The 24,965-nt window shown below is 38.3% G+C and overlaps 1 protein-coding gene and 1 non-coding gene across 4 annotated transcripts in view; both read right to left on the bottom strand.

Annotated features, from left to right (window-relative positions):
- Positions 1-24,965, bottom strand: part of SPIDR (scaffold protein involved in DNA repair) — a 469,654-nt gene that overhangs the window by 57,987 nt on the left and 386,702 nt on the right. For all 3 annotated transcript variants that reach the window (XM_077768515.1, XM_077768516.1, XM_077768517.1), the window contains one exon: positions 11,746-11,886. In XM_077768515.1, the coding sequence (XP_077624641.1) occupies positions 11,746-11,886 (141 nt within the window). The remainder of the gene's footprint in view (positions 1-11,745; positions 11,887-24,965) is intronic.
- LOC144235095 (U6 spliceosomal RNA) lies at positions 22,403-22,506 on the bottom strand. The gene has a single exon (XR_013336142.1). It is a non-coding gene; the product is annotated as a U6 spliceosomal RNA (small nuclear RNA).

Below are 24,965 nucleotides of genomic sequence, written 5' to 3' on the forward strand. Positions count from 1 at the left end.
ATCTAGTTCCAGAATATTTTCATCACCCCTAAAGCAGACCCCATACCCATGAGCAGTCGCTCCCATTCTCTCCTCTACCCAACCTCTGGCAGTCACCAGTCTGCTTTTTGTCTTCAGGGATCTGGGCATTTCATATAAATCAAATCATATAATATGTGACCTTTAGTGTCTGGCTTCTTTTACCTAGCATAGTGTTTTCAAGGTTCATCCATATCATAGCATGTGTCAACATTTCATTCTTTTTACACAGTATATTTCTGACTTACTAAAAACACTTTTTGTTTGTCACTTCATTCATTCTTTGGAATACATGCCTTCCTTTATTTCCAATTATATTTCTTTTTCTTTTTTAAGGCTGGGATTATTTATTATTTATTTTTAAAATCTGTGTATAGTTGACATTCAATGTTATGCTAGATTCAGGTGTAAAACACAGTGATTCAATTTCTCTATATGTTCTCTATATGCTCTCTGTATTCAATTTCTTTATGCTCAACACAGTTGTAGCTACCACCTGTCATCAGACAACACTATTACAATATCATTGACAATATTGTAATGTCAATGCTGTGCGTTGCAATGCTTATGCTGTGCCTTTACCCCCATGGTTTATTCACTCTATCACTGGAAGCCTGTATCTTCACTCACCTTTACCAATTTTACCCATCTCCGCACCCATTTTTCCTCTGGCAATCATCAGTTTGGTCTTTGTATTATATAGGGCTGATTCTGCTTTCTGTTAGTTTGTTCATTCGTTTTGTTTTTAGATTCCACATATGAGTGAAATCATACGGTATTTGTCTTTCTGTGTCTGACTTACTTCACTTAGTATAATAGGTCCATCATCCATGAATGAAAAGATCTTACCCTTTAAGCTATCTTGAGAAAGAAGAACAAAGCTGGAGATATCACAGTCCCAGATTTTAAGATATAATACAAAGCTGGTAGTCAAAACAGTATAGATAGATACACAAAAATAGATACACGGATCACTGGAACAGACAGAGAGTCTACAAATAAACCCATGCTTATATGGTCAATTAATCTATGACAAAGGGGGCAAGACTATACAATGGGGAAAAGACATTCTCTTCAATGAACGGTGCTGGACAGCGACATTCAAAAGAATAAAACTGTACCACTTTCTGCCATCATAGACAAAAGTAAACTCAAAATGTATTAAATATCTAAATGTAAGATTTGAAACTATCAAAATCCTAGATGAGAAACAGGCAGTAATTTCTCTGACATTGGCCATAGCAACACCTTTCTAGTTATGTCTCCTGAGGCAAGGGAAACAAAAATGAAAAACTATTGGGGCTACATCAAAATAGAAAACTTCTGCATAGTGAAGGAACCTGTTCACAAAACACAAAGACAACATATTGAATGGGAGAAGATATTTGCAAATGAGATGTCCAATAAGAGGCTAAACCCAAAAATATGTAAAGAAGTCATACAACTCAACACCAAAAAAACCAAACGGTCCAACTAAAAAATGGGCAGAAGACCTGAAAAGACATTTTTCCAAAGAAGGCATCCAGATGGCCAACAAACACGTGCAAAAATGCTCAACATCACAAATCATCAAGGAAATGCAAATCAAAACTACAATGAGATATCACACATATCAGAATGGCTAAAATAAAAAAGATAAGAAATAACATGTATTGATGAGGATGTGGATAAAAAGAAATCCTTGTGCACCACTGATGGAACTGTAAACTGGTGTAGCCACTATGGAAAACAAAGTGGAGATTCCTCAAAAATTAAAAATAGAAATACCATATGAACCAATAATTCCATTACTGGGTATTTACCTAAAGAAAACATAAACATAAACACTAATATAAAAATATATATGCATCCATACGTTTATTGCAGCACTACTGACAATAGCTAAGATATCTACACAACCTAAGTGTCCATCAATAGATGAATATATAAGGAAGATATATACACTCATACAAACAGTGGAATATTACACAGACTTGCGATTAAACTTCTGTGTTTGCACAGGGGTCATGCTTTGGGGATGATATCTAGTTTCTTTCTTTCCGGTAAAGTTTTAGCCTTAGCTGGGTGGTACAGGAGAGCTTTGGAGAGTGAATTACAGCTCAGATTTTGTCCCGACTTGAACAGGAATTGGGCTTTCATAAGTACTCACTGGCTAAGAGTTACCTAAACTAAACTAAGAGGGACCCAAATTCTCAGATACTTCCAGCTGTTTGCACAGGCAGGCAAAGTGGTGTCTGTGGCTGAGGGCAGTCTTTTGAAGATAGGGACATATGTGGGCCCACAGATGCAAAGGCACAAAGAAGCTGGGGATGGGGGTGGGGTGGGTACAAAAGAAATGGCCAAAGGGCTTCAAGAGGATCTGGGTCCAATATCAACCACTGTTTACTACTTATTTATTAATTCTAATTAAATGATTCTCAATCATTAGACAAATAATTAATTAGTGATTCTGATACATTTTTGTTGTAAAAGAATTATCAGTAATTCAGATATTAGCTTAAGCCAAGGGCTGCACTACAAGAAATCTTTCTCCTTACTATTTCTCAAACACACTTCTGTCTCACAGACTTTGTACTTGTTTCTTCTGCTAGGGTCTCACCTCATAGAGTGAGAAATACAGGACTTTGCAATAGAAGAATCTGGCTATTCAACACTGACCTAGACTTGCCATCACTGACTATATGCTGTGTGCCTCTTAATGGGATGCAATACGGAGGACACAACATCCTCATGGAGTATTCTTGTCCCAAACTATTGAAACTGGTTCTAACCAAACCTTTCTTAACTTTCAGTGTACAGTATAAATATTGTTTTGTACAGTTACTGTTCCTCGGGAACACTGGGTTTGTCTACATATCTAGCACTTGCTTTGTTCATCCTTCTTATACCTCATGCATTTCAGATTCATTTAATTGTATTCTTTGGAATTTTATTATTGGTCCTATGTCCTCTATTCTTCTGGCCTGGGCCAATAAATCCCTTCCTGCCTTTATTTTTTATTTTTCTTAATTAAATCACTGCATACTCATGATTATTTAGCTGATGATAAAGATAAACTAAGATTGGATGCATGATATTTATCAAGTTACCTTCTTTCTTTTTTAAACTTAAAACATTTTTTTAAGGTATTTAGTTTTGACTGACAGAGACAGAGCATGAGCAGGGGAGGGGGCAGAAAGAGAGGGAGACATAGAATCTGAAGCAGACTTTTGACTGACAGAGACAGAGCATGAGCAGGGGAGGGGGCAGAAAGAGAGGGAGACATAGAATCTGAAGCAGACTGCAGGTTCGTGGGGCTCAACAATGTGGGGCTCAAACCCATGAACTGTGAGATCATGACCTGAGCCGAAGTCAGACACTTAACCTACTGAGCCATCCAGGCGCCCCTGAACATTTTTTTTTTTAAGAGAGAGCGAGAGAGCATGTGAGCAGGGGAGAGGGGCAGAGGGTGGGAGAGAGAGATTTAATCTTTTTTTTTTATGTTTTTTATTTATTTCTAGGAGAGAGAGAGAGAGAGAGAGACAGAGACAGCGTGAGCAGGGGAGGGTCAGAGAGAGAGAGAGTCACAGACTCTGAAACAGGCTCCAGGCTCTGAGCTGGCAGTCAGCACAGAGCCCGACACGGGGCTCGAACTCACGAACCGCGAGATCATGACCTAAGTGAAAGTCGGACACTTAACCAACTAAGCCACCCAGGCGCCCCGAGAGAGATTTAATCTTAAGAAGGCTCCATACTCAGCACAAAGCCTGACACAGAGTTCGATCCCATGACCTGAGCCGAAATCAAGAGTTGGATGCTGAACCGGCTGAGCCACCCAGGCACCCTGTGGGTTACCTTATTTCTACACATCTCCTCCTTATAATAAAATGAGGAAGTCGGTCTTCATAAATTAAAGATTAAACTTTTCAGCTTTTCCCGACTATTCTTACTGTTCTTATGCAAAATGTATGGTACCAAAACTATTTTAACCAGATTAAGTTAAGTATATAAAGATCTCCTTGAATCAGAAATAATTAAGGTTACAGCAAAACAACCAAATACATAAGGAAGCAATTCAACAGTGTAAATCTTAGAGCCATAAATCTAATCATGGCTTCTGTGATTTGGGATTATAAACTCAGATTTCAAAAAACACCTTTCCTCTAAATAAAAAGGTATGATTTCTATTAATCTTTGTTTAGAATCTAATAAAAATAACTGTCAGTTCACAGTAACAAAGACATTCAGAAATAAAGTGATTAAAGCAAATACTAGGAAGATAGACTTCATCTTCCTGAAATGTTTCTACTCCAGAGAAAGGTTTTATAAGAGCTGTTTTGCCTTCCAAATGCTCTACACTGAACATCACAATCTAGATGATTGGAACCCCTACTTCGGTAGAAGACCTTACAAGGTTCATTACACTTATTATGCTCAGCCAAAGATGTATGTTCCATACCTACCAAGTAGATGGCAACTTTGCAAATTAATCTGCAAGAAGGTTGTTTAAACAACAGGTTCATTATTTCCTTTAAGGAAAAGATGTTCAAATGGAAAAAGTATCTTTGTGTACAAAGATCAAAATAAAAGCCTCCCATCCTAACCCTGAAAGGGAAAGCAATTACCTCAAACTTACACAGGCTTGAAGGTTATTGGGTGTAGTCATTTCATTTTCAGATGCATCGAGGGCCAGGGCTACTGGTATTGGTACAATCCAGGTGTCCTAATTTCAAGCTAAGACTCTTTCCACTCTATACAGAATGTCCATTTGGGTACCCTCAAGTTAGAGAACACCACGGTGACAAAATAAGAGGGTGTGGGCAGCACAGATATACAAGAAATTCTCTAAGAAATAATGTAAAGAAATATTTCTCTAAGAAATAATGTAAAGAAAGAAATACTTCGGAACACAGAAACAACACATACACAATATTAACAACCAAGGAAAGTTGAAGGGGGATATAATCTTGAAGAGATTTGCTTACTTGAACTTCTTTTTACTATTCTATTGTCTCTTATGCTACCCTGCACTACTGTTAGAGACCCAAAATACTCCCACTTTAAAGGACAATAGAAACATTTAATTTTGAATTAAAATACTCATGTTAAGAAACACTGGCAGAGAGAAAACAGTAAAATCTATAGGAAAAACACAAAACATACCTGTAAACTGATTAAGGGCTTGGAGTAAGCATGTCTGTTTAGGGAGAGCTTTCTTTTGCTTTTTCAAGTATCACTGGTTTCAAGTATACGCTCTTTCACTGATATTTTGTTCTCCTTCCAGAAACTTAAGTGAACTCCAGGAACAAATCTATTTTTCAGAATTATGGAAGAATGATTAAGAATGTCCTTTACAGGAGGGTTTCCAACCACAGCAATTAACAAAGAGATTCTGGACCTCAAACCTCAAGGGAAGGGAAGTGTGTGGCTCTTTAAAAGGGTAGCCTTTTTGAAGAGGGAAAATCAAAGGAAGTAAATTACTGAAGTTTCTTACCCAAAGAGAGCTCTCACCATCACATGTTTCCTGTTAAAGGAGCATCTGAAATGGTTCCTCAGTAATAACCTAACCCAACCCAGTTGACTTGCATTAATAATTCCTAATGATTCCCTTCTACTGCACTTCTGCACACTCTCAGCCACACCCAGCTGCAGTGAGGACAAGGGTCTCCACAGGACACTGAGCACCCTGGTGCCCCTGCCTGCAGTCAGTTCACACTGGAGCTAGACCCCTGGGCCAGTTGTCCTCACATCTAAGACAGGGGTGGGGACAGAGTCTTCTCCCTCACTGACTCTTGTGAGGACTGGAAAGGACAGGAAAATGAAAGAGCAATACCTGGGAAAGCTTTTCCTGTGAAATATTACGTAATGAACATTCACACTCTCCCCACCCATGATAAAGTGTTTTCATAGCACAACCCCATGCATGTCTCCTTTGACTTTGTGAGGAAACCAGAGGTCTGTGTCCAGGGCTCACAGAGAGCATGGTCCTCACCTGTACTGGATGCCAAGTCTTGGGACCAAATGATCTGCATTCCTCCTGCTAAAATGGAGCTCCAATAATTACCACTTATTATGTACAAAATATACATCCAAATCTTGTTTAGGAAAATTCTAAGATAAACTCAAGCAAATAACTAATGTCCATTTTACAAATATTTTGAACCTATCATGTGCCAGGAAATGAGCAAGAAATAGCACCTGCCCTGATAGAGCCTAACAGTTGGCAGACCAATCTGAAATACAGTTACCAGGCACTTTAATCAATGTCAACTTCTACCAGTGTCTACACCATGCAAAGGAGTGTGACAATGACCAAGACAATTATCTTGGTGAGACTCAGAGCCAGGCACATGGTGCAGGCCAGCTTGGGAGAGCCATCTAAGACTCTTCATATAAATGTTGATGTTTGCATATAATTACTAAAAAAAATGGACACATTCAAACATATTCCTCTGATGTCACTCTTATTTACATTAGAGTACACGTATACTCTCTGCTGGGACACAGGTCAGCAGGAAAACCACAGAGCCCTGGGCATGGGCACTGAAGTATCACAATGACCATTGAGAGCCCTGCTGGAGGAGGTGACCCGTCTGTAACTGCTACAGGAGACAAAGGAGGCAGTACTGGGTGCAAGTGCTAGGAGTCTTCATAAGGGAGCACCTGAAGACTGGCCTATGAGGAAAAGGCAGGTCCTAAATAAGGCCCAGGAGAAAAGCAAAGTGTTTTAAGCTTAAGGCATGGTGCATGCATGAATGGTGGGACAAAAGGCTACAAGTGCAGCTGGCATGGGGGCTTGTAAAGGACTTTTGTATCCTGACTCTGGGGTTAGTATTTGAGCATGCTGACTAAGCTTGGCTTTTGGTATAAAATTTAGCAGTAGTTAATCTGTTACCTTGAAAACAAAAGTTGATTTAAACAGTAACTATTAATTGGGATGCCTGGGTGGCTCAGTTGGTTAAGCGTCTGGCTCTTCATTTCAGCTCAGGTCATGATCTCAGTGTTCGTGGGATCAAGCCCCATATGGGACTCTGCACAGACGGCTTGGAGCCTGCTTGGAATTCTCTCTCCCACTCTCTCTGCCCCACTGACCCCGTGCTGTACATGCTCTCCCACAAAAGCGCCACCCCCCCCAAAAAACAAAACAAAACACTTAAAATAATAACTATTAATTGGATTATTTTCTGAAATGTACCCCCTAACACAAAGTACTTACCCCTTTACTCTATCACAAAAGCTGAACAGAGAGCAGTGCTCTCCTCTCAAAGGAGGTAAATGGGTATTTGGACAATTGAGCCTGTCTTCTCTCTTCCTCATTCTAGTCCTTAGCCCCAGGCCTTTCCTGTTGTCTTCAGGGTTCCTAAATTTTAACCTGCCCTCTGAGCCCCCTTCAAAGGGGGCAGCTATTAGCCTACAGCATTCTGTATTAAGCACTTGCCAGTTAGTGTCTGTCTGGGTCACCCCTGGCTCTCTTGCTGGTCCATGAGCTCTTGGAGGAAGTGGTCTATTTTTATACTCTTGGTACTGATGCCTGCAGGTACCAGAAATTCAAGATTAGTTCCTAACTAGTTCTTTGCTCTTTTTCCCTCAAATGCTACAGAAGTTTCTGAATTTATAGTCCTGCCACCAGCTCTCCCTCTATTTTAGATCCATTACAGGTACAGTAACAGGATAATCTTAACTCTCTTTCATTTTTATTACCTCTTCTTTTCTTCCCTCAAAATCTCACAGAGGCTCTAATTTTCTCTTGGATCAATGCAGAATCCCTAATAACAGGACCTAATAACATTATCTAGCTGACTTTAGTATATTCTGGTTTAGGATAAATCCAAAAAATTTAACACAGAGCTCACTGCTACAGCCACCAGCCACAAAGAGGCTAAACAGTTATAGAATAAATGAGTGAATTATCTTTTCAATAAACCCTCTCATTTCCTATTTTGCAAACATCCCTCCTGATACTATATGTATGTCCTCACAGATAACATCTTACCAATTTGAAATTTTTTTTTAATGTTTTATTTATTTCTAGGAGAGAGAGAGAGAGAGACAGCGTGAGCAGGGGAGGGTCAGAGAGAGAGGGAGTCACAGACTGAAGCAGGCTCCAGGCTCTGAGATCGCAGTCAGCACAGAGCCCGACGAGGGGCCGAACCCACGAACTGCGAGATCATGACCCAAGCGAAAGTCGGACGCTTAACCGACTAAGCCACCCAGGCGCCCCACATCTTACCAATTTGAAGATAACTTTTCTTTCTGGCAGGTCAGGATGTTTAAAGCATTTGTTTTCACTAACTTCTTTCATGAAATTGGAGATCAGCCAGTTAAGATCTAGCCACTTAAAACATTAATTGCTCCAATACTTGTGCCTGTCTAGTTGTCTGTTCAATGGGATGCCAGTCAAGGTCAAAGATCATGCCAGCTGCTCCCTGTCATTCTGGACACTCTGGTAGAATCTTCTGTAAATAGTAAGCACTAAGTGCTCTTTAATAAAATTTTCTCTTAAAGGCCAGTCAACAGATCTAAATCAAATAGCACCTATAAGTTAGTCATTTTAGACACAGAGAGCTTAATAGGTTTTAACAAGTTGGGACATAAATACTAGTAGGATTTTGAACTGAAAGAACTTCCCCTCCCCCACAAAAAATTTAGCTAGCTGTATTTTCCATACCTACAGGGTTAACATATATTTTAGGAATTTTCCCTTTCAGTATTGTCCTATCATGTAAAACTAAAAACAAATAATAATCAACAATAAAAAGATAAAGTTCATACATATAATTATAACATCAAAGTCATGTGAGTTTTCAGCTTATTTGACCTACTAAACCGCTGCACAGGCCATGCAGGAAGACAAAGGTCAGGGGACACGCCTTAGGAGAAGAAAGTCCCAGGAGAAATAGCCGGAAGTACTCTGGAAGGGAAGAGAGCATAGGCAGAGCTCCACATTCTACTCAGTAAGCATGCCTCAGAAGTGGGTTTTTTTGTTTTTTGAAAATGGTGTTTTTTACCCTTTAAATTCAGGCTATTTTTCTGATGTTTTTTGCTTTAAGCAGTCAGTTTGGGCATACAACTCCAAAAATATGTCAGAGAAATCCAAAAGATATGATTGTTTCTTTTGCAAGCCTTCTCAAATGAGGCTGGTGGACAGAGCAGTGTCCTGTGCACACTGGTCCAACAGCATGTCTGTCTGGACAGCTCTCAGGCCATTGGTCCACGTCCCTTGTAGGGGAGTAGTGATTTTCTCTGACTAGAAGTATGGATTAGATGAAATCTGGTAGCCAAGGTCTAGAAGACTTCATGACTTTGCCCAAACACAACTATTTTCCAACTGGCAAAAAAAGTTATTTTTCTGTATTAGATACTGGAATTATATAATTATAATTAATCATTTTAGCTTGAATTTGGGTAATAAACATATTTTGTTAAGGTTTATGAGAAATATATTTTGTTAGAGTTTATGAAAGTTGCTATGAAACAGAGTAATTTGGGGGAAAATAAAAGAGACTATTTGTGTTGACTGGGTCATGGATGGATGACTGACAATGCATGATATCACCAATAGGCAATTATAACATCCAGCATTCCTAAATGATCTAATAATTTATTTTGAAGAAAGATAGCTTCTAAAATAACAAAAGACAATCTAAACATTTGTATGGATAGCTGTGTGTCAAAATATAATTAAATATATAAGTAAAGAAATTTATCCCAACTGGAAAAAAAAATCACATATTTAGTCATCAACTTAAAAATAGTATGGGTTCCAAAAGTTTGTAAATGAACTATGTGCAACACTCAGTGTATTTCCTGTGGAAAAAAACATTTCCTATGGGAATGTTGTAGATAGTAGTAAGGCTTCCAGGGTTACCCACAAAAAAGTAGATTAAATATTGGGAGCATATGTATAGAGTGTATGTCGTAAAAAAGCATAAACTTTACAGAGCCAGAGACCCCTGGACTGCAGTCCTGACTCTGTCATTTATCAGCCAAATCCCACAAGAAGTTATGTGCTAAATAGTCTCCAGCAAGATGTCAGCTTCCCGAAGCAGCCTCTGTCTGGCCTATGGGATGCCAGCAAACCTGGTGGCTAGAGCATTTCCCCTGACAGGGAGCCCACTTGTATCCTGGTATGCTCAGGCGGGAGTTTAATTAGGTGTAGAATTTATGTCAAGGAAGATGACCTCTCACATGGCCCTGAGAGCATTCATGCTATCAATATGTCAAGGTAGCCATACCATTTACTGTAACTACACAGTCTTTCAGATGCTTGTATTTCTCAAACTTAGGACTCAAACTGAGGTTCAGCCTTAATAAAGACAAGGTTCATGTGACCCAATTAAACTTTTCTTTTTTTTTCCCATTAAACTTTTCACACATGTAGATATGCTTTCCAAATGGGCACCACCCCCCCACCCATACGGAAATTGCATTATAATACAGCTACCCTTTCATAAACAAAAGGAAGCATTTGTTATAAGATAAATCTGCATGGATCAATAAAATGTTCTTGTGTCCATCTAACCACAGCTTATAGAGGATCTTTCTATGAAGTACATGTCTTTTGGAAAAACAAGCTCTTAGGCGGAGCCATCACTCTGGACAGTCCTATATGAAAGCCAGATGATACACAGAGCTGTGGCCCTATGGGAATGCTGACTGCTCACAGTTCAGTTATTTTTTAAAAATTTTTTATTTATTTATTTTGAGAGCGGGCACATACAAGTAAGGGGGGGGCCGGGCAGAGAGAATCCCAAGCAGGCTCTGCACAGTCAGAGCAGAACCTGACAAGCGGCTTGATGTCACAACTGGGAGATCATAACCTGAGCTGAAATCAAGAGTTGGATACTTAACCGACTGAGCCACTCAGGTGCCCCAAAAGCTCAGAATTTAGAATGACCATTGCTAGAATGTTCATTATGCAAACCAGAGGAGGATACTATCAAAACCTGCTTTATAATCAGAACATCATATACTCATAATGGTTTTTTCTCTCTCTCAGATATTGGTATAAGCTCAGATGTTAATTAATTAGATAAAAAATTAACATCAAAAGAGTTAAAACAACACACAATTCAAGGAAGGAGAGATTACAATAAAATAGAGAAAATCCCAAATTTACTGTTCATATATTAATTCTCTATATGATTGAATAGTATGATTAAAAAATGTTTCTTTTTTTCCCCTAATTTATAGATTTCAAATGATTACTGGAGATATAATAGCCACAGTTTGGACCAGATCTATGTACCATTCTACCTTGCATGTCCAAAATCACATTTTAAGGTGATGTACCATGAAACTTAACAGAGAACAAAACTTTCTTACTATGGAAAGCAAAAAGATGTGACAACTTAAGAGTTTTAACAAAACTCTTATACAAAAGATTATAAACTGCCTGTACACTAAATTACATTTTCATTTAGATAAACTGACTCATGTGAAGCTGTTTTAGTTTTTAATTTGTAAGACATACAGAAAATAAATCTTTACAATTAAAACACAGATCCATAACATTTTGCATTTCTTAATTTTTAATAAAATTAGGAATCACTAAATCTGCATGATTGTTTTTGTTGCTAATTACAATTTTTTCCCCTAGAAGTACTTTATGGGCTTTATTCAACTCTGGCCTAGTTTTATAGGCAAACTCTAGGATCCTAGTTTATTGTCTTTAAAACTAAGAGATAAAACACTAATTAAAGGACCAGTCATTGCAGCAAACTAGATGCTATTACAGAATGTCCTCACCTTCCTCTGGTGGCCTTCTGTAGAACCTTCATTCCCATTAGGCTGCAGGATTTCCCTTCCAACTGTTGGTCTTTCAAGATGGTGCCCTCAGAGTACACTTCACTGAACATTCCATAGGCATCTTGCACAAGAAGGCAGAGTCTACAAAAGAGTATTCACATTTTTTTTAGGAGATAGTTTTTGATTCACTATAGAGAACAGGATTTCTTTCTTCTACACTAGAAATCCATTGAAGTCATCTTCCTGAATGGATAAGTCAGGGTAAATGAAGTTGAATTCAAACGTGCACTTTTAGATTTGTACTTACAGGTGTTTGGGTCACTATCCACACCATACAGAAGGAAACAGAATTCTCATTTGGCCTAAAACTAAACTCTAAGCCAAACGTGGTTTAAAAGTACACATAGACCATCCTTTCAAATAAAATATATTGCCGGTGCCCAAAGAAGAGTACCCTTCTTCCCCATTTTTATCCTACCTTTTATAACAGGAAACATTTCTATTTTGCATGGATGCTCAACAGAGAAAAAACCTTCAGTGTTAACATTATGATGAGAACAACAGTAAAGGGCTTTCTCTGAGAAGGTACATATTTATAGACACGAATAGCCCAGCAGGATAAAAACCAGTATCCCTGCTGGCAGCAACACAGACACGGTGGGTATCCAGTGACGTGATGTGATTCCCCCCAACTTTTAAGTTCAAAGGGAAGTACTTACAAAACCTCTTTTCTTTAAAAAAAAAAAAAAGAAAAAAAATATATATAGGGAGAGATGAGCAAGTAGAGGAGGGGGGCTGAGGGAGAGAGAGAGAAAGAGAGAGAGAGAAATTTAAGGAGGTTCCACACTCAGCAGAGAGCCCAACCTGGAGCTTGATCCCTTGACCCTGAGATCATGGCCTGAGCTGAAATCAAGAGTCAGATGCTCAGTTGACTGAGCCACCCAGACGTCCCTATAAAACCTATTTATTACTGAATTTCCAAACCTCTCACTTCATAATTCAGGTAAAAAGTCTTACTTATTATGATATGGCACATTCTCAGAAAATATTTACTGAAGCCTGAAAAAAAAATTAGGCAGCAAATAATACCACCAAATAGAGAGTGAGGAACAAAACTATTTTAAAGATGAGGGTATGCAGGACAGTACATGTTGAGGAAGAACAGATGACAAATGATGAACAAACAAATGCTCAGTCTGAAGCAATGAACTTGAAACAATGCTTAGAAACTAGACTTCAGATTAAGTCTCCCCTCCCAGGTCCCCAGGGCCCCCCTGGTTCACAAAAGAGGCAAACGGAAATTCTGTGTGAAGGAAACTACCTTTAATTTGATCATTAGTTGTCATGGAGTAAAATCAAACCAAATAAACTTGCACTTGAATAAAAATCACCTTGTAGGACACAAACTACTACCTGGGAAGAGTTAAAAAAAAACAAAAACAAAAAACAATAGACCTCTTGAGGACTTGACATATTAGATTAAATGATATGAAATATGGAATAACTATTTTAAAAAAGGAAAATCACAAAGATATAAATACAAGACAAAAAGCTGTATAAAATGACTTGGCAGGTATGGAGAATGAAATTAGAACTTTTAAAAAGGAAAAACTCCACTTATTGAAATAAAAATGTTATTAAATACGTGTAAACAAATGGTTACACGTACCTGAAGAGTATGGATATGTGAACTGGGTTACAAATTTGAATAAATTACCGAGAATGTATGTTGAGAAGTGAGATCAAAAACATGAGAGAAAAGAGAAGTATAGAGGATAGAATGAGAAAGTCTAACATTTGTCTAATAGGAATTTCAGAAGAACAAAAGAGAGGAAGGAAAAGCAATAATTTATAGATTTAGTAACTGGGAAATTTTTCCCCAGGTGATGTGAGAAATGAATCCAAAGATCCAGGAAGAAAAACAAATACCAAGCAAGACAACGAAAAGGAAACCAATCCTAGGATACATACTATAATAAAACTAGAGAATATCAAACACAATGAGAAGATTCTAAAGGCAAAAAGGGTGAAAAGACAAAGGAACAAAAATTTGATTTACACCAGCCTCCTCAAGAGCAATGAATGAAGCCAGATAATAGTGAACTATTTTCAGAATTCTGGAAGCCATCTCCACAAAACCATCTTTTAAGAATGATGGTAAAATAAAGACATTTTTAGGTAAAGAAACACTCACTACACTGTCCACCTACAGAGCCTGAAATATTTACTAGTTACTAAGATAATTACTAAAATAATTTCTAAATTATGTAATTTAGGAAGAAGGACATTATTCTGAAAAAAGGTGTAAGATACAAGGACTACTGGGCAACCATACGTACAAAACAAACATAGTAGGGTAAAATCATATCACCACCAACAATATCAATTAATGTGGGGGGAGCTGAAAAACTAGAAATGGAGAGCAAATAGGTCAAATTGGGTGACCAAGTTCAAATGTTTCCAAGTGCTCATATCACTCACAACAGGATTAAGATATTAACACCAGATTTCATTAAATATTTACATCTGGTAAAAATTCAAGGATAACCACCAGAAGAAAAGAAATGGGATGTATAAATTCCAAATTACTAGATGGGAACAAAATGGAATGGGAAATATAGGCCAAAAAACAACAATAACAACAACAAAACCCCAAAACAATTCCAAGAAAATGCAAAGAAAAAGCACACACAGAAAAAAGGGCAGGAAAATGTAAGATAATAAGTATAATGGTAGACACGTCTATGTATATTAGAAATGGAATAAAAATGATTTAAACCTTTCAATTAAAAGGCAGAGTTTGTCATGTTCAGTTTGAAGAAAAAAAGAAAAAAAACGTTAACAGGAAAACTTCTAAAACAGAGAAAGGTTCAAAGGGTGAAAAAAAATGTTTTGGGTAAATATTAACCAAAAGAAAGTCAAAGAGGTAGGTCTGAGACTTAACTAAATAGATTGTAGGACAGACAGCATTATTAAGGATAGAGAAGTCACTAATATTGATTTTTTTAAAAAAGCTTAATTTACCAGGAAGATACATAATTCTAAATCTTTATGCTCTCAGTCTCAAAATCATGACACAACTATAGAGAGAAGTAAACAAATTCAACACCATCGTGGGAGATTTCTACATACCTCTGCCAAGTATTAAGTCAATCTGAGGAAAAAAAAATAATAAAGATTTGGAAAACTTGCATATATCTAAAAAGTCTGATTTGTCAGATAGGCAATCAGAAAAACTGCCCATAGTTACAGAAAGTGCATTCTCAAGCACACATAGGACATTTATAAAATGTGACCAATTGGTCAAAGAAACGTCTGAATGAATTTCAAAGAATCAGTATTGTATGGGACACATTGCCTACAATATAATTAGAAGGGAAACAAGCAAAAATGGGTACTTTTAAAAATCCTCCATTTGGAAATTTCACAGCATCCTTTTCAACTCATAGGTCAAATATGAAATCACAGTGGAAAAGAGACAGTATTTTGAACTACTGGATAAAAATACCAGATGCCAAAACGTATGGATTATAATGATGCTTTAGGGAATTTGTAGCCTTATATATAATAAAACACAAACAATTTTCCTTTTCTATATAGATTTTTTTAATGTTTATTTATTTTCACACACACACACACACACACACACACACACACACACACACACACACACACACACACAGAGAGAGCGTGCACGCGCAAGCGGGGAATATTATTCAGTCATTAAAAAGAGTGAAATTTTGCCACTTGAAATGACATGGACAGAGCTAGAGAGTATAATCCTAAGCAAAGTAAGCCAGTTAGAGAAAGACAAATTCCATAAGATATCACTCATATGTAGAATTTAAGAAACAAAACAAATCAGCAAAGGGAAACAAAAAAGGAAAGAATGACAACCAAGAACAGATTATTTTTTTTTACAAATAGTTTATTGTCAAGTTGGTTTCCATATAACATCCAGTGCTCATCCCCACAAGTGCCCTCCTCCATGCCCACCACCCCCCCACACACACCCATCAGTCCTGTTTGTTCTCAACATACAAGAGTCTCTAATGGGTGTCTCCCTCCCTCTCCCCCCCTATTTCCCCCTTTCTTCTCCCCCATGGTCCTCCGTTAAGTTCCTCCTACTCCTCCTATACATGCAAACATATGGTATCTGTCCTTCTCTGCCTGACTTATTTCACTCAGCATAACAGCCTCAAGGTCCATCCATGTTGCTACACATGGCCAGATTTCATTCTTTCTCATTGCCATGTAGTATTCCATCATATAAACCACATCTTCTTGATCNCACACCCACACACACACACACACACACACACACACACACACACACACACACAGTGAAAGCAGGGGAGAGGCAGAGAGAGAGAGACAGAGACACAAAATCTGAAGCAGGCTCCAGGCTCTGAGCTATCTGTATAGAGCCTGATGTGGGGCTTGAACTCAGGAGTTGGGAGATCATGACCTGAGCAGAAGTCGGAAGCTTAACTGACTGAGCAATCCAGGCGCCCCTCCTTTTTCTATATAGACTTTTAAATTGGTTTTCTTTAAAATTCTTTTTAATGTTGATTTATTTTTGAGAAAGAGAGAGAGACAGAGTGTGAGCAGAGAAGAGGAAGACAGAGGAGACACAGAATCTGAAGCAGGTTCCAAACTCTGAGCTGTCAGCATAGAGCCTGATGTGGGGCTCGAATTCACAGACAGCAAGATCATGACCTGGGTGGAAGTCAGAGGCTTAACCAACTGAGCCATCCAGGGGCCTCTTAAATTAGTTTTCTATGTACTTATCATAAGTTCTATACCTCTGTCAGTTACCAAAATGTTCCTTTGTTCCTTCAGGGTGCTGAACCGTACAGGTGCTCTGCCTGGAAAGGACTCTCCTGGAGCCTCTACTGTGCTCCAGTCTGGACTGGTTAGCATCTACCTGTGGCATGGTAGTTATTCTGAGATCTCCTGTCAGAAAATCTGAGGGATTTCCTTCGCTGTATGTTTCAGCTCCTATTTTCCATATCTCATATCTTCCTTCTTAAAATTTTTTAAAGTGTTTATTTTTAAGAGGGAGACAGACAGAGTGTGAGCGGAGAAGGGACAGAGTGTGAGAGGGAGACACAGAATCTGAAGTAGGCTCCAGGCTCTGAGTTGTCAGCACAGAGACCGATGCGGGGCTCAAATTCACGGACTGTGAGATCATAAACTGAGCTGAAGTCGGATGCTTAACCAACTGAGGCACCCAGGCACCTCTCATATCTTCCTTTTTAAATTGGCTGTAAGTTAGTAGGTCACATTTTCTAGCTTCCTGAGAAGGGGGGAATGGGGGTTAAATTTTTTTAAACCACTCATGAAATTTTCAATAAACTATCCTCAAACTTTATGGGTAGTTTGGCTGAATACAGATTTCTTAGATTGGAAATAAGTGTTCCATTCCAAGTCCAGTACTGCTTTTGTCTTCCTCCTTTCTGTATAGGAGCTGAGCTCTGTTCTAGTTCCCAGGGTGCTGGAACTGGGGCCAGGAGAGATTGACAGCAGAGGGCATAAGGAAACTTTTGGGGGTGATGGAAATAGTCTATGTCTTCACTGTGAAGTGAATCTACATGGTAGATATATTTGTCAAGACCCATTGAACTATATGCTTAAATGGGTGCATTTTATTGTATCTATGTAAACTGTACTGCATACAAATTATACCTTTAAAAAGTTGTTTAAAGGGAAAAAACGGCATAGGAGACAACTTGAAGAAAATTCTACTGGATAAATATAGGATAATTATGGAAAAAAGATTGGTACTTCTGGAAGTTGCTACAGTTCTAATTCATTGTGCTAACCACAGGCAAACAATGAAAAAGAATCAAATGGTTAAAAATCCATTAGAAAAATACTATGCTTTCCAAAGAGGCATTTCCCTTTGTCATTAAAGGGAAATTGTGATATAACTTTAAGCACATGTTTTCTTGTGTATCTTCAATACTGAAAACCACCTACCTACCCACCTACCTACCCACCTACATCTATCTATCTATCTATCTATCTATCTATCTATCTATCTATCTATCTATATCTACCTACCTACCTACCTACCTATTTAATTTGACTGCTCTCTGTACTTGTTTTAAAAAATTGGCTTCATGCCCAGCATGGAGCCCAACATTGGGCTTAAACTCATGACCCTGAGATCAAGACCTGAACTAAAATCAAGAGTCAGACAGTTAACCAACTGAGCCATCCATCCAGCCATTTCAGGCACCCCTGAAAACCATTTACTTTTAGAGATAACTCTCAGAGTATGAAATTATAAGTATATTTGGATTTTTAAAAAAGGAAACAAATACATTATTAATGATTCATGAAACAAAACTTAAAATCTTACTTTTTTCATGAAATCTTCTCCATTATAAGGAACCACATACAAATGAACTATTAATTCCATCCTGAAAACATTAGGGTTGAAAATGCTCCCGTGTTCTCTGTCTGAGCAGGCTCTCAATAAAAGCTCTTTCCATGCTTGAGAGACTGAATGAGGCTATGTTGTGAACACATACACACCAAACTCACATAATACCTAACTGTATACAGTGTTGGCAGAAATATTCATTCACTTATTCACTCACTAGTGCATGCATTTGGAGCTCACTGAGCTTATACTTTGTAGGATATGTAAGGAGGGAAGGAGTCAAATAAAAATATAATTGAAAATCAAAAGATTTGAGCAACATTAATACCTAACACAAATATAATATATTATGACTAATTACAGCATTGTCATATTGTCTATTTAATCCTTCATCCAAGGAAACTAGGGATTACTGATAGCTGAGTAAAGTGAGGCTTAGACTGTTTTTAAAACACCCAGCCAAGACCGTGTGGAAATAACTGAACCAGGTCTTAAATGCAAGGCACTTGATTTGGTATTTTTGTGCCATAATATCACGTTACAGTAACAAATTGTATGAATGTAGAAGAGTGATTAATTCTGTGGAGTGGAGTAGGAGAGAGCATCTCAGAGCAACTAGCATTCTGGTCTGCAAGCAAGCATCAAAAAGGAGACAAGGAATTAGCTCACGGCAAACTAGATGATGGCCCTCAACTCTACAATATCTTAATCTAATCTTTATAGACAGGCAATGATTTCTCCTACTGCTAAATCAAAAAATTAGACATAAATCATATCTAGAAGAACTTTATCCATTCTGCAACTTCAAAAGTTACTTTTAAATGTTTGACAAGAATCATATTAGGATATTCGGTTCAGAATGTAAGGAATTTATGCTAAAATTTTTTAAGGCTGCTAATGTAATATAATGAAAAAGAAATACTCTTAAATCACTTGAAAACAATTTTATTAACTGTTCAATACTGTATGACTTTAATCCGAGACCCAAGTGGGAAAGAAGACAAGATTACTCTTTCGTAATATTGTCCTATTTAAAACAGTTTGCTATGTGAAAGCAAGAATGGAAGTATACATTTATGTGTTGAATTTATAATGTCTTTTTTTGTCCACAGACCTTTTCGTATCATACATAACCTTTTGGAGGAAGTGCTTTAATGTTTTTTTTCCTCAAAGGCCTATTCACCTTTAATTACCCATAACCTGTCTTGTCTCTCTGTTCCATGTCTAATTAGGGAGGCTAAGGCAAGCACTGGGGAATCAGGCTCCATTTCCTAAGGAGGAAACTCTAGACTTCCTGTGAGTGGTCTTATACCAGTTCAATTAATGCCTGCATGACTATACTCATGCATCAGGCACTGTTTTGTAAGCATTATTGTTTGTTAATATATGCAAAAGTCAAGATGAATATAAAGATCTCCATGGATCTGCTTTATAAAACCAGAAAGGTTTGCTTGTGTTGAGGAGAGGAGAGGAATTAGCTAATATTTCTTCCTTAAATCTGTTCTGGTATTTCCCTTTATCTCAAATAACCAAGGAATGGTGCTCACATTCTTCTGCCCTAGAGAGAGTTATTAATATTTTCCTTCTTCCTCTTTTTCTTCATGCCTGGCCACACATGCTTTCCCACCTTGCCTTGCTCACTCAGCGGAAGCTCAGGCCTGTGGTGGAGTCACTGTCCTCATTAGTTCAGATGGACTGGAACTGTGGCATTCAACAGTCCAAACCAGAGTTAGCTTCTCAGCAGCACACAAAAAAACTCCACCCACTTGCTGCTGCTTCCTGCTCAGTAGATACTATCTCCTAAAATCAGTGCTAGTGTGACAGGTCTGAGCAGAAAAGGGCCTCCTGATCAACTTGTTTTTCCTGAATCACTAGAAATGTTCCCTATAAATCACATCAAAGTTTAAAAGAACACAAATGGCTTCCCAGGGAGTAAAGAAACACCATGTTACTAACTCTGGGACCTTAAGAAAGTTACTTACTGTATGAACTTGAATTTACTCTTAACATGGGAATAAGGGATCCTAATTGAGAGGGCTGTGGTGAGCATTAAAACAGTGACACAGGGCTTAGCACAGTGGCTGGTACAAATAGATCAATCTTTCCTTGGCAGGGTCCTTAGGCCAATTTTAGTATAAGGTCTCCCCCTATGGTTCTTGAACATCTTTTGTTAGATCTACATCTATATCACTTATGATTTTGTTTGCTGTTTTAAATGGTTTTTCTTTGTTGTTGCTGCTGTCTTGGTGGTGTAAAGAAATACAGTTGGACTTTAAGATAGAAAATTTTTGTAATCCCTCAATCTTACTAAAGTTATTTGCAATACTTTTATAAAGTTTTATGTAATCATTTCCTCTATGTGTAATGACAACTTGCTTCAACCTTCCTAACCCTTATGTTTTTAAAAAATTATTATTATTTATCTTTTCTGACTGTTCTTTAGGACCTTCAGCACAATGCTAAAGAGAAGCTAGTGACACTGGGCATACTTATCCTGATTCTGAATAAAATGTTTTCAGAGTATTATAATTAAGAATGATGCTTGCTTTAGTATGCAAGAATCATGAATGATTCTTTTGGTAGATATCATTCATCAGGTTAAACATTCCTGCTTTGTGTACCTGGGTGGCTCAGTCGGTTAAGTGCCTGACTTCAGCTCAGGTCATGATCTCATGGCTTGTGAGTTTGAGCCCTGTGTTGGGCTGTGCTGACAGCTCAAGCCTGGAGCTGCTTCAGATTCTGTGTCTCATTCTCTCTCTCTCTCTCTGCCCCTTCCCCACCGGTGCTCTGTCTCTCTCAAAAATAAATAAATGTAAAAAAATTTTTTTATAAACATTCCTAGTTTGCTGAAAAATTTTTTAAATCATGGCTGGGTATTGGATCTTATGAAATGAATTTTTCATATTAATTGGAATGACTACATGATTTTTCTATGTTTTGTTTAGGATTTTTCTATGTCTGTGAGTGGTACTGACCTTTATTTTTATTTTTCATATTAGATTTAATTTTATTTCTCATATCAATACTATTTATATCATTTTCATATAAGTTGACAGGGATTCTTTTTCTTCCTTGGAAATTCTGTATAAGATTTGAATGATCTATTTATCAAAAGTTTGAAAAAATTTAGTAAATACACACACACACACACACACACACACACACACACCCCTCACATCTTTATCCATTCATCTATCAGTGGACACTTGGGCTGCTTCCAGATGAGTAAAGTTTACTAAATTTGAAATGTTTCAGCTACTGTTTCCTCAGATATTTTTTCTGCACCCTCCCCCCAACTTCCCTGCCATTCTGGCACTCCCATTACACATATGTTGGTGCACTTTATGGTGTTCCACATTTCTATGGGTTCCGTTTCATTTTCTTCATTCTTTTTTTTTAATTTTTAAAAAACATTTATTTTGAGAGAGAGAGAGAGAGAGAGAGAGAAGCAGGGCATGAGTGGGGGAGGGGCAGAGAGAGTGTGAGACACAGAATCTGATGCAGGCTTCAGCCTCCGAGCTGTCAGCACAGAGCTGGATGTGGGGCTCAAACTCATGAACCTCAAGATCATGACCTGAGCTGAAGTCAAATGCTTAACCAACTGAGCCACCCAGGTACCCTCTCATTTTCTTCATTCTTTTATTTTTCCCCTAAGGATATTTGCTATTTGGGAGATTTCTATAATCATATAGAAATGATTTATTTTGGTGTCCCCTGTTTCTTCATAAAGATTGAGTATTTATTTATTTGGAGTCTACTTATTTTGAGAAAGTGAGAGCATGGGGGAGGGGTAGAGGGAGGGAGAGATAGAATTGAGTGGGGCTCAATCTCATGAACTGTGAGATCATGACCTGAGTAGAGACCAAGAGCTGGACACTTAACCAACTAAGCCAAGATTGAGTTATTTAAAAGTACTTTGAATCTCTAAGATACTCTGTAGTCATAAATTTGAGATTAGTTTTTAACATCCTATTGAAATTACCATACTCTTTTCAGGAAGAATTTTAAATTTGACAAAAGTCTTAAAACTATGTAATGTTTTAGGGTCCCTGGGTAACTCACTTGGTTGAACATCTGACTTCAGCTCAGGTCATGATTTCGCTGTTCCCAACTTCGAGTCCCGTGTTGGGCTCTGTGCTGACAGCCAAAGCCTGGAGCCTGTTTCAGACTCTGTGTCTCCTTCTCTTTCTTTCTCTCTCTCTCTGCCCCTCCCTTGCTCATGCTCTGTCTCTCTCTCAAAAATAAACATTAAAACAATTTTAAAAAAACAATATGTAATTTGTCACAAATTTGTGTGTCATCTTTGTGCAGGGGCTATAGTAATTTCTGCATCATTCCAATTTTAGCATAAGTGGTGCCAACATGAGCACTCTACATTTTGTTTTCTCTCTCTCTCTCTTTCACATTGTGCAAGTTCAATTACTCTGGATTCACATTCACAAACTTCCTTCTGTCAGCTCAAATCTACTGGTAAGCCTATGTAGTGAAGTTTTCATTTTGGTTATTACACTTTCTAACTCCAGAATTCCCAATTGTTTTTTTTTTTATAGTTTGTATCTTTTTAAAAAATGTTTATTTATGTTTGAGAGAGAGGGAGAGGGAGAGAGGGGGAGAAAGAGAGAAAGAGAGTGGGGGGAATCCAAAGTGGGCTCTGCATTGACAGCAGTGAGCCAAATGTGGGGCTCAAACTCATTAATTGCAAGATCATGACTTGAGCTGAAGTCAGAATCAATCAAATGAGCCATCCAAGTACTTCTATAGTTTGTATCTTTTTATTGATATTCTCCATTTGACTAGACACTGTCAACAAATCATCCTTTAATTCCTGAGACATGGTTTTCCTGAATTCTCTGAATATATTTATAATGGCTGTTTTGAAATTTTTTGTGTACTAAGTCCAACATGTGGGCCCCTTCAATTGCCTGCACTTTTCCCCTCCTGTTTGTGGGTAATACTTCCTTGTTTCTTCATAAATATTGTAATTTTTTGTCAACAACTGAGCATTTTTGACAATGTATTGTGGCAACTCTAGATAGGGATAACTTGTCTACCCCAGGGGCTGATAATGTTGTTATTTGCATGTTAGTTAATCAGTTGTTTAGTGACTTGTCTGAACTACTTTTTCCTGCAGGCTTAAGTATGTTCCTGCTCAGATTTTTTGTTTGTTTGTTTGTTTTTAATCTTTCCACATGGCTACCTAGGGGTTGCCCCTAGGTCAGCATAAGCCACTTTGAAAGGTTGTGCTTAAGCTCCCTTGGAAGTTAGATTTTTCCTCTCTGCCACTGGATGATAGACCTTAGAGGTTGATATCATGATTCAAGGAGGTAGGTTTTTGGCCTCATAGCTCTCCATCAGCCAGGACTTGTATTACTCCCTATGAATCACTCCTGTGAGGGCATGGCCTCGGGCCTGCCAGACTGCTAGGGATGTGTCTCATTTGTTTTATTTATTTATTTATTTATTTATTTATTTATTTATTTATTTATTTATTTATTACANATTTGTTTTAAAGTCTAGCTTCCTAGCAGTGGCTCTTGGGTCAGAGTGGCTTATTGTTCATCTAGTGTGGCTGGGGGTAGTGCTGAGGCCTGCATGCCAGTGAGGCCTATACCCCAATATTCCCTGTGGGTTGCCCTGATTGCTCCTGAGTGGGTGCAACTAAGCACACCCTTCCTGCATCTGGAAGTTTTACTGTGAGACTAGGAAGGTTCTTCTTGGCTATGTCTTTTCCCTAATGCTCTCTGTTAAATTGCTGGTTGCTTGGTTATTTCCTTATTGATACAGTATCACAGAGCTATAGGCAGTCTTGGAATTGCTCTCCACCAAGATCCCCATTATTTTCAACAACACCTTTGGGCATGGAACTGTACTCTGTTTCAAAAAAGTCAATTCTCTCAGGCAGTGCCATAGGGTTCTTCTTCCTTATAACCTATTGTCCTCTGGGCAGAACCTCTGTGCCACTTCACAGAACTGGGGGTGGGGATGGAATCCCCTTCTCCTGGAGTTACACTTCTGATCTAGAGTGGGTACTGAGGGTGGTGGTAGTGGCACTGGTCTGGGGCTGCTTCTCCGGTGTGGTGCCTCTATCCTATGGGTGAGCTCAGATAGGACAACTGGGCCAGTATTCTTGGCCCACCACACTTGGGGTGGAGTTGCAACCTGGGCTAGGAGATTCCCCTACAGTGAAACTGAACCCAGACTATAGGCTGTGTGTGTGTGGGGGGGGGAGAGGGCATCTTCTTGACTGCAGTCCTGGAGTAGAGCCCCAGAACAGTCTTCATAAGACAAATTTGGTTGGTGGGGTAGAGATCATGGCTAAAGGGCCACAGACTCCTTGCTCTTCCAGAGGCTTTAAATGATTTTTAGGGGCACCTGGGTGGCTTAGTCGGTTAAGCGTCCGACTTTCGCTTAGGTCATGATCTCGCGGTTTGTGGGTTCGAGCCCCGCGTCGGGCTCTGTGCTGACTGCCAGCTCAGAGCCTGGAGTCTGTTTCAATCTGTGACTCCCTCTCTCTCTGACCCTCCCCTGCTCACGCTGTCTTTCTCTCTCTCCTAGAAATAAATAAAACATTAAAAAAAATGATTTTTAAAGTTTTCTCCACTTAAAATGTTTGTTAGGGACAGAATCCACTGTGTCCTCACTCTGCTATTCCAAAAGCCAGTCTTCTATTTTTAATTCAATGTATGCCCATGAGAAATTATGACCCTGTGGATATTTTTCATGTGTTGTATAGGAAAACATAATGGCTCTTTAGCCATTATTTAGAAGCTTTGAGAGTATTTGGAAACCTTACATCCTAAATTTGTAGACTTGAATGTGATTTGTTCTT

This window comes from Crocuta crocuta, unplaced genomic scaffold, assembly GCF_008692635.1.
Source record: "Crocuta crocuta isolate KB4526 unplaced genomic scaffold, BGI_CrCroc_1.0 scaffold381, whole genome shotgun sequence".
Taxonomy (NCBI): domain Eukaryota; kingdom Metazoa; phylum Chordata; class Mammalia; order Carnivora; family Hyaenidae; genus Crocuta; species Crocuta crocuta.